The 11,480-nt window shown below is 40.9% G+C and overlaps 1 protein-coding gene across 1 annotated transcript; it reads right to left on the minus strand.

The window, feature by feature from the left end:
• Positions 1-336: 336 nt before the first annotated feature.
• Positions 337-11,480, minus strand: slc25a28 (solute carrier family 25 member 28). Its single transcript, NM_001079424.1, has 4 exons — positions 11,110-11,480; positions 6,960-7,188; positions 3,304-3,360; positions 337-2,557 (listed from the first exon to the last, which is right to left on the minus strand). Exons 1-4 carry the CDS (start codon positions 11,413-11,415, stop codon positions 2,037-2,039), a joined length of 1,113 nt encoding a protein of 370 aa, NP_001072892.1. The 5' UTR covers positions 11,416-11,480; the 3' UTR covers positions 337-2,036.

Here is an 11,480-nt window from a genome sequence, read left to right on the forward strand (position 1 = left end):
ATTCAGTTTGGAATTTCAGCAGCTATCTGGTTGCTAAAGTATAGCTTATCCTAGCAACCAAGCAGTGGTGTGAATGAGAAGCTGTAATATAAATGGAGGTGAGGCTGAATAAAGAGTAAAAAGTAACAATAAAATTGCAGCCTCTAAGGACAATAAGTTTTTTTGCTGCTGGGGTCAGTGTTGCATTTGTAACAGATCTCTGCTCTGCCAGTCAGTTTTCTTGCTATACAAAATCCTTACCCAAACCTACATATGCCTTTGTGAAAGGCCAATTAGCTTTGCTTTTATACATGTGATGCATCACATCATTAAAAAAAAGATACCACAGAGGAAAAGTCACTTCCCAGTCTTTATTATCACCGAATTGGCCTTCAAAGAGGGGAGCATAATTTTGGGAACACATATGAAGAGAAAGGAAGTTGAGTTGATGGTAAGTGCAGACACCCATAGCAAGTAGTGTCTCTCATTAGTATCTGGACTAGGAGCTTACAGGGGTTTAGGCTTAAATAAACCACTAGAACCAGAAATAAAACCCAGCTAAACACCAGAGTACATTCACAGATGTGCTCATGCCTGATTGTATCTGATTTGGAAGAAAGAGAATTGCCATTTTAGTTGTAAACTGAATTTTCAACAGGAGCAGAAGGTAATTACAAGGTATTGCCACAGCCAATCACAGATGATGTGTCAGCCCATCAATTAGACATTTGGCATGCAAAAAAGCTGGTGGCTGGCTCATTACTCTTGTTAACACCGACCAGTGTTTGGGTACACAATTATTGTAGATGTTTTCACAAAATTCAAAAACCTCCTCAGATGTGCAAATGATGGGTGTGCAAAGTCTGCACAATCATTTGACTCACTTTAACACAAACCAGACACTGATGTAGGCAAAACAGAGCAAAGGCCACCAGGTTTACAAGCAAACATGTCAGTTTGGATTGCATGCTTCATAAACTTTCCAATACAAATTTGGCAAACTCCCTATGGCAGAACAAACAATTCCACTTTCCCTTCACAATATCATCACTTCATGGTCCACATACTTTTTAGGAAGCCTTCTCATCAAGATGGCACTAATATGCCTTTAAGGGTCAGACAGGTCCCCCACTTTAGCAGCAGATTTTTGTTTGCTTTTTACAATATGTTTGGGTTCTGCATTTTACAAGTATTGAAAGCAAATATAAGAAGCCTTAGTAAATAAGACATAGATGTGGTATGGGTCAAAAATAGACATTATTCCCCACCCTATTTCTTAGGATTAAGAAACAAATATATGTCCCCAGCCACCAACGTGGTGTAAGTGCTTTAAGCATGTGCGTGCTGACAACGGCCGAAATGTTTCATGTATTAGGACAAACTACCAATAGGCTTTGGTAAAGACACTGTTAAAGAACAATGGTAAACTTTTGAGAGTGTATAGCGTAGGGAAGATTGGACTTCCTAGTGCCCCTTTTGAAAACTGCAGTAACAATGAAACCTTTTAAAACAGAAGCACAAAGGGGAATACAGCACAGAGATAGAGCTGAACTCCAGGCAAAGTTAAACTTCCAGCCATGCCCATTCAGTGGTAGACTGCGCATCTGGCAACCTGTCTCCAATTTCAGTTAGAACATTTAACCCAGAAAATTGCAAACTGAAGGTTATGATTACCAGCAATGTAATATTACATTACAAATTAACGACCTCAAGCCAAGACAGTAACTACGCATAGACAGGCTGTTTGCGTATGTAACCCAGATTTGAAAAGATGCCAATTAACTAAAGCTTTGGAACAGCAGCAGTGCTTAAGAGTTGAAGTCTACATTTTGACCCAATCAGGATGCTGACGTTATAAGGGCTCGCCAGATAAATGACAGATGAATGGCACTATTTTTCCTTTGTTCTGTGACCCAAAAGGGACCGTGGAACAGGTTAGAGATCCCACGCTAAGAACAACTTACATAAGAACATTAAAAGAAAGGCAAGTCACAGGCTAGAACAAGTCATTAACTATGCCTGGAGGGTCTCTATAGGGCCTGCTTTGGTAATGGGCATCAGTGCCCAGCCCTCCTTTTCTCCTGTTGTTTAGTGAGGATATATTTGAAGAACTCATACACAGACCATGCAATGGCTGTGGAGGGCATCTGATAGATTACCCTGGCCTGAACCCCTCTAAAGTAGGCAGCAATCCCACCCACTTGGTAAACCGTCCTGAAGGCATTAGCCATGCCTGTGATATGTCCACTTATGTTAGAGGAATTCAAAGCCAGAGATTCTTGTGTGTTGAGCAAGGTCTTGCAAACATCCAGTGGAGTAGTGGCAGCAGCAGCCACAGCTCCGGCACAGGCTCCAGATAGCATGTGGGAGGTTGGGTTGTATTGTCTGTGAGGATTTAGGTGCTCCTGCAGGAACTCGTAGGTCATGAAGTGGATGGCCTGGAAGGGGATATTCATAGTCAGTTGCGTTGTGTAGCTTCTGTAAAAGGCACCAGCACCCTCATTTCGCCACACCACCCTTATACAGTCAGTCACTTTGCGATAGGGTGAATTGTACATCTGCATCCTCTGCTTTATCACTTTAGTGCAGCATTATCATTTCAAATGAAGAACATGATGTAGGCCAAGGCCAGATACAACAGGCAATGAGGGGGGGAAAAAAAGGAGAGAGAGAACAAGTTAATAGAATCTTGGGCAAAAACATTTTAATAGACTAAAATTCCCTTAACTGTAGATAGGGGTTCCCCAGTGTCCCATGCTTAAGTACATAAACCTCACTTGTAGTTCTGTTCAGATATATAGCCCATCAAAGTTGCTAGCTGATGCTGCAAGACAATGAGGCAAGGGATTTCTTTTTGCACAAAACAGTTGCAGCAATATCGGTTGAAAGTGTTCCTTGCACCTGTCAAACACATTGGCTTCTGGAGATGGAGGTGTTGGTTAAGAACAGAGCCAAACACTCTCTCACTCAACACCCTCTGTTCTCCATTCACTGATCCAGTCTCCATGAGTCAAACTGTGCCTTTTTATCTTGTGTTTAGGAGACCTAATGGATGTGTTGAACTTGATGGACACTGGTCTTTTTTCAACCCTATGTAACTATGTAATGTATGTTTTAATTGAAGTCCTTTGCCAATTTAGCAAGTGTCACTTAAAGCTCTTTATTATAAATTCCAAACTATCACCCCACACACACACTAACATATTCCATATAATCACCTAATCCTTTTTGTTGTGAACTTGTGGTTTACTAAATTATCATCTTTAAAAAAAATAAACAAAATGTAGAATGGGTTTGTGTAAGAGTGAGTAATTACTCCCTCACCTTCAGCAGGATTCATAGCTGCATCATGTAACAGTGTTGCAACACATCCGGCTGCCCCTGGAAAAGAGAAACGGTCAGTAATAAATGCAATGTTATACCAAATACAAGTGCATTTACCTGCTGGTGCAGCCTTACAGCTGGCTAGTGTGGTACAATGCTATATAGGCACAAGCACTTTGTTCAACTCAGTGTGCAAAGCTGTACTATAGTTTGCATGAACAACAACAGATACAAATGTATAGGTCTAGGTAAACAGTGGGTCTAGGCCAACTAGACAATCACGGTTTCTAAAAAGTATGATCTGTTAAGTGTTAAGGCACTGGGGGTCATTTATAAACAGTGGGCAAATTTACCACTGGGCAGTAAATCATGGCAACAGATGTGTGCTTTCATTGCTCTACTTGCAGCTGGCTGAAAAATCTGGTCACTGGCTGGTTCCACTGGGTTACTGGGTTCAGGTGCAACGTTGCCCAATAAATAAGCCTCAGTGCCCTACAACTGGCAAGTAGATCTTTTGTGCTGTTTAGTAAGCAAAGAGGTTAAAAACATACAAGCTGCTATATGCTTGTTTGGAAGCAGCATTGTGTAAAAAGAAAAATGTATCCTCTTGCATTCTTAAGTGCACTGTATAGTTGCATTATATCAATTATTGCAGTGTGCAAATATATATCTTGCCTTGAAGGAGAATCAAAGCATTTTAACAATAGCACTAACACAGAACATCTTTACTTATAATATACATTTCTGTTTTTAAGTTCAGCCCTCCAGATGCAGCAAACTAACTCCCACTGCACTAAGCCAGTCAATGGAAGGTTGCAATTTTAGTTCTGTAGCAGCAGGAGGGGCTATAGGTTGGAAACCTCTTCACATACATACACCAATTGAAGCCAGAGTTGAATTGGGAAAACTGAATAAGTTACTGTGACCTGCTACCAACATGTTTTATTCTGTTGAGAATTGGTGCTACAAATGTCTACACTGCTCTTTGTATAGCAACATTCCTAAGCACTGGGAGGCCTTGCATACTGCAACCAAAGCTGCATGATATTGTGACTGTTAAAAAGGCTATAGACTCCGATTTCAAGATATAAAAACCAATACATTGGCTCCAAAAGCTCAGTATGCTGCAGTAACCCAGCTATTTGCTGACAACTACTACTAGTTGATTGTTATAGGTCTTATCTATAGCAACCAAACATATCAATATTCTAAAAAAATTATGTGGTTTTTAGGGCTAGTGACCCCAGCCAGCAGAAAAACTAATTTGTGGTTATATTTTTTTTAGTTCATCTGTGTTCTGGTATCCTCCTATTCACCATTCAAACAATGCCAAGTCCCTAGGCAACCCTAGCAACTAGTTGTTAATAGGAGACAGAAACCCTCCAGCAAGATTTATTCGGTGAAATTGCTACAAGCTCTCCCTTGGGCACTTTGGCAGTCCAGTTTTTATAAATCTATAAAGTTTTCATTACAGAATATCAAGTTAAACACATGGTATAGCCTTACTATAGATGGGGTGGGAACTGAAGCTGGCAATACAAGCCCAGATTTAGTACAGCAGTTTGCCCAATTTTACTATTCTGCTCAATTATATATGGCCAGTCGGGGGGGGGGGGGGGGGGGGATTGGACTACTAATCCCATCATTCTAGTAGACTGAATATTATTAACATTTCCATCCATTAACTGAAAGAGTAGGAGCCACAACTCTGTGGTTCCAGTTCCTGATCAGGTAGTTGTCGTGAGAAACAATAGAAAAATGGCCATAGGGCACCCTCATACAGTATCCATTTGTTTTCCAAGTGGGCCACCTTATCCCAACTCAGATAAAGTTTAAAACAGTATTTATGGGCAGACTAAAGAGACCAACAGGTTCTATTCTGCCATCATGTTTTATGGTTCTATTTAAGTGCCCAAGTGAGTGAGCACTGGGTCCTGTCTGTAATCCAACATGAACCAGATGCTCACCCATGCTGGAGAATTTATGTACCCTTTAAATACCAAATGGAAAGGTTTAACCTAGGCAATGTCTTCTATATTCATACAAGCTGTTGTAAGTGTTATTTACCTGCTCTTTGCTATTTAAGAGCTACTACAAATTTTTTTTTTTTTTAACGTCTGAACTACAATGGTTTAGATGTACAGTGGACATCTAAACTACTGCAAGGCCAATAAAAGTCATCTATCAATATTGGCCCGTACATAGCATCACAGACACCTTTGCTCATATACAAATAAATGTAGAAAAATTCTCCATAACCACAATAACCTGTTTGAACATTGGACCAATAACTGTGCAGCAGATAGCAAGTAGTCTAAACTACAATGAAATGCATACTTAATGGGTCTAGGCCAACTGTGTTCTTACACTCTAACAGTTAATTGTGGTCTCTAGCATATCTCTGAAGCACATAGCACTTATGACCAATTTATAACCCTGCAATTTTGTAACTAAAATTAGGAGATTTAACAGATGCAAGAGTAGATGTCCTGGAATTGGCAAAGAGAGAAATCACTCAGCCCAGTAGACACCGCTTCCATTTCAGCTGCCCTCCTATTTTGATTTCCAGAGATCCAATGCTGGCATAGAGCTGCGTGCATAGGAGCAGTCTGAATGAATCAAATAACAGAAGACGACACGTGTCTGGTACACGAATCAAGTCTGTGTTGAGAGGTCAGGTGCTGTTTCTACGCAACACCAATGCCCAGACAGCATAAAGTCTAAGGTTTTGCAGAGCCATGTGTCTAACTGTGCACCCTGAGCCTCAGCCAGTCCATCAGCAAGCTATTAACTGGCACTATTACAGTCTAGTCATATGTGGCTCCTGTGATCACTGTTCAGCAGCAAATGTTATTTTTTGTACAATAGAGGGCTGAATGCCGTTACACTGGAATGCATTTGCTTTTAATAAGAATGTCATTGAAAACGACGAGAACTTGCTGCAGGCATCCTTAGAAAACAAAGCTTCTACAGCACACCCTCTCAGCAGTCTTATGAGTGCCATGGCCTCCAGTGAGTAAAACCTTTTAACCCTTCAAGTCACTTGGAGTCAGGGTTCCAGATCAAGTCCACATACGTTTCAGCAGGGTGTTAGTAATGGTAAGGCACTGGCAGACAATTGTGTTTTAGTGTGCTTAACATTGGTAGATTTATACTATAGTTAAACACTCTGTACATTAGTTATGTGTCATTAAAAAAAAAATAACAGATGGGAAAATAGGAATATTCTATCTTCTACATAATTATGTACCAGTTCAGAAGGTACTGCTTTCTAGGTGCAAACCAGAGACAAATTTGCACATAAACATATATTATACAGGCAGTCTAAGACAAAGGACTTGTCATAATGTGTGTATTAAATGGTGTTAAAATGTATCGGACACTAGGAGCATGGTTGTTATTTTCTGCACTTCAGGGAGTGGTAGAGGACCACAGAAATGCTTTTAAGGAGTTAGCCATAATCTCAGGTCAAACATTCAAGGAGAATGTGGAGTGTATAGTTATTTTGTGCCAAGTAGCCTGAAAAAAAAATGTGTTAAAAAAAAAAAAAAAAAAAAAAATAGGACCCTGGTCACAAATGTCTCTCTGCAAAGGAGACTTATTTTACAAAAAAATAAAAACCGATGAGTGTTATGCAGGACAGGAATAGTCAATACCATTAGCAATATGGCAATTGCCCCCAGGGCGGATAATGTCACTCAATGTCTTTTTTAACTTTTCATAGCAGGCAAAGTAGAGAGCATGGGCTGGGCCTGCGCCTGTTGCAGTAACATTCAGTCCTCTTAATGGTCTCCAGAAACCTTCAGTTCGGACAATTTTGGAAAGGGCATCCATTACGTTTCGGTAACGGGCAGCAGGATCTGGCTGAAGACTTTGCATGCGGGTCTAAAATAAAAGAAAAAAGAAAAGTTGAGAGACATGCAATAGTTTGCGGTATTCCCGACATCTCTAATTATGACCACTGGTGCATGGGTGCACCGACCAATAATTATTATTAGCACATATTTACAAAGTGCCAACACTTCTTACAGTGCTGTGTAAAGATGTGTATAGACTGAACATATGGATTCCATACAAAAAAAACAAAAACTGTACAAGAGGTAAAGCAGGCCCTGCCCAAATAAGCCTACAATGAACCCCCAATAAATAAATACATTATCCATTATAATAGATAATAAATTATACACTTAAAGCAGATAACTACAGGCTTATGAGACACTGTGAAACCATTCACAGGACAGTCATTGTGAATTCATGCCGATGCCGCCTTAAAACTAGGTACCTTGGTTATTCTAATTGTAATTACTGTGTTTTTTGTCTCCATAATTTTCAGCTTATCTTCACATAATCTGGAGCAATTCAATTCAGTCTCCAAAAACCACAATTTCAAAGTGTCTACTCATGTACATATTAGCCTAAGGATCCTGTAAGCTTTTCACTAGGTTTAGGCATTCGTGTTTATGCCAAGGATTTGTCTCTGAACGAGTACTAAGGTATTATAATTACAGCTTTTAAGCAATTTGTCATTAAATCTCTCAGGCTGGCAGCCCGTTGTCTGTAAGATGGCGTCTGAAGCACACTACACCCACAAGAGTGGAAATACCAAGCCTTTTCTCCTTGCAATAAACAGCTTACAAAATTCACTCAAAACCCTGCCCTGGTCAAACCAGATTACAAGACGAAGAACCACAATACGATACTATAACGACACATATCTGGTATCACTGCAGGAACAGCATTCTCCAAATGAAGCTACAGTTCCATCATATGATCCAATAAAACTGAATACTAGAAATATTATGATTCTCCACCTTAACGGAAAAGCAGAAATAAGTGTACACAAGGTTTGTAATAAGTCGTATTTGGGCCGTGGACAAATATAGCACAGGCTGTGCAGTTTTATGGCAGCCAATAACCACAGACATACCAAACGGATAACAGTGATCCCAATATACTGCTGTTGTAAATATTTTTTAGATGAACGTTTTACTGGCTATACTGATTGCAGGGAGCACACCTATTAACTGATCACAAGTTGGACAAATGGATCACTTTATAATTTGCTTAGTAACCACCATACATTAAAATCTCATTTGTGATTTCCATTCATGCTGTAATATAAGTCCACTACACTTAGTGCTATGGAACATGTTATAAAAATGATGTGGCAGCCAACTATGCAGACCTTAACTGATTTAAGATGTGGCCTTAAATACCAAATGAGGTAAGCTGTAAGCTATAGGCAAGATTGGGAAATGTATCCTGTCCTTCAGGGGCCTAAACACCCGATATAATTCTAAATCTTTGTCCAGGCAACTGAAGTTTGATCAGTAGGTCATCCCTGGGTTTGCCTGTTTATCTTCACAATCTCACTACGAATGCAGGTTAAAGTTTAGAGCATGAGGGACATTTTAACCAACACTGCAGCAGTAACCATTTGTTGAGTGATACATGAAAAACAAGTTTCCTAAAAAAGACAAGATGGTGACAGGTGGACCTCCACGCAATCGCCTAAGTGAGGTCTCTCACCACCATGCCTGCCTACTATGGTGCATTTCCTATACAGTTACATGGCAAGCAGCAATAGGCCAATTACAGTAGTGAAACTGCTCTGTATACTGTAGGCCTTAAAGGAAAAGTAACACTAAAAATTTTTAACTAAAAAAATCTATTCTACCCTCCCCCAATAATTGCCCTATCCTGAAAAGCATTTATTTTGAATGCTTTAGAAGAAAATACCTGTTAAACTCGGCTTCCTGTCATTTGAACAAAGGTGATATGGCGATGCCGGGGAAAGTATCAGGAGATGCATCAACTATGCGGCGATCGATTCTAGCCTGACTCCTTATCCAGAAGTCAGGCTAGGCTCGATCAATCGATCGCCGCATAGTTGATGCATCTCCTGATACTTTCCCCGGCATCACCGTATCACCTTTGTTCAAATGACAGGAAGCAAAGTTTTTTTACAGGTATTTTCTACTAAAGCATTCAAAATAACAAATGGTTTTCAGGATAGGGCAATTATTGGGGGAGGGTAGAATAGATTTTTTAGTTAAAAATTTTTTGTGTTACTTTTCCTTTAATCTGTGTGAGAAGTGTCATTATACCGAACCCCTGTACATTATAAGAAGTGACAGGCTGCAGCTTACTGAATAGAGAAAATATTATAATAAACAGGTTTGTGCACTTTACTGCTAAGTTCATCTAGGTCCTACTTATCTATTGTTAACTGACCATGGCACATTAATACATATGTAAATGCACGCTCACTACCTTGATATGGGTCTAAAATGACTTGCTCCTTGATTGGGGCTGTGTTAGCATCCTTGGCCAGTGGGATTTTCTATCTACTAACCTAGATGCTTTCCAATGCAGTTGGAAAATTGAAAACCACAGTTGTAGTAGCAATGAGTACTATACTTGCTACTTGCAGCACAGGGTAAAATTGTTGTCTTGAGTGCCCTGGATTCAATTCCAACCAGGGCACCATCTTCAAGAAGTCTGTATATTGTGCGGGTTTCCTCATATACGCCACAATATACAGGAAGCTCTTCTGTTTGATAAAACTTATCATAGTATGTTGTGTGAATGTGAGAGAAGGCTAAGACTGTAAGATGTCAGCACTATATTAAGTCTGATAACTCATCCAGGTTTGTAGCTGTTCAGAGGTAGTCCTATTAATTCTCAGTAAATTGCATTGGTAATCTAAAATAACTTCCCTGTGGACTATTGAGTTTTTCATGGTTAACCGTCACCTTTCTATTGTTCATTTTAGTTTGGGCCAAAGCCTGAATGACTGGAATGGCAGGAAGTAAACAACTGTGGCTCTTATACACTTCCTTTTGTACTGCACCATACACTGGCTAACAAGGCGAACTGGCAGATGAAATACTTGATAAACTAATCAACCAATATCCAAAGTATATAAATATCAGCTGGGATCACCACACCAGCATACACCTTCATATGATTTTTTCAGTACCTTTATAGACAGCTTTAAAAAAAGAAAAGGGACACAAGCGAGTTTTCCCAAAGCCCATATTAAACTGATGGCTCACTCCTGTTTCTGAACCCAACCTTGAGAGTTCATTTGGCAGAACATGGAGAACAAACCGTTGATCTTGCGTAACCTTTACAGCCCACTCTCGTTACCTCAGACAAGAGCTACATGCATAACCAAACTAGGACTCCCCTAGGATTTTCCTATATACTGTATGTATTAAAGATACTTAAAAATACAAAATTAAATAGGTTGTGGGGACAAAGCAAACTGATTAAACGAACTGCTGATGATCACGCCCAAGAGTTGGTGGGTGCAGATCTAGGCTATTTCAGTCATCTAGGGGAAAATAGCATCAGCCATATGTGCTCACAATCACATCCCATTCATAACTATGTGCAAGATGCCAGGGAGGAAACAATAAAGTCAGCTTTCCCAAGCCATCCACACCCCCATAGCACAGCACCTCACCCCAAGCTGTTTAATAAAAGGCATTTTGTACAAGGTACAAAGGCTGCCAGAAACCAATGTAGCCGAGACTGCTGGACTGCCAAGTACACTTAATATGTTCATACAAGCCATACACTGAGGCATGCAGCTTGTGCAAGCTTGGGAAGCCCCATGCATCTCAGAGCCTGGCAATGTCTGTGAATGTATGAAGTACAGAGTCTGGGCATCCCTATTGATCTGTAAATGAACGAGGGGCAGAAAGTGCAAATCCCTAATAGTGAGTGAATAAAGCACGTGTGCGCCATGCGTACCCCCCGCGTTACTGGGATTTGGTACGTTCCACTGCCCGCTCTCACCTTGACACAATCTACAGGGTACATGAGGCAATGCTCCATGACCCCAGCCACGGCCCCCGCTAACATGTGCGTAGTCACATTAGATCCTTCCGGCAGCGCTTCGTACTCAGGTTCGTTGTCCTTAGAGGCCAACTCTAAGATGCGGCTGCCCGTAGAGTCGAAAGCTAATGTTGCCCCGGAGCCACCTTCAGGCTCAAGCACGCTGGGCCCGGCTGCTGACCAGCCGCGCCGGACCCAAGCACCCAACACTCGTCCAGGATCCCCGGCAGCGGCGGTCCGTTCCTTTAGCACGGCCTCCAACTCCATCTTGCAGTGCCCGGGCTGCTCACGGCCACCGATCCGGGCCCCAGAGCGCCGCTGCCGGATTCGAG

This window comes from Xenopus tropicalis, chromosome 7, assembly GCF_000004195.4.
Source record: "Xenopus tropicalis strain Nigerian chromosome 7, UCB_Xtro_10.0, whole genome shotgun sequence".
In the NCBI taxonomy this organism is placed as follows: domain Eukaryota; kingdom Metazoa; phylum Chordata; class Amphibia; order Anura; family Pipidae; genus Xenopus; species Xenopus tropicalis.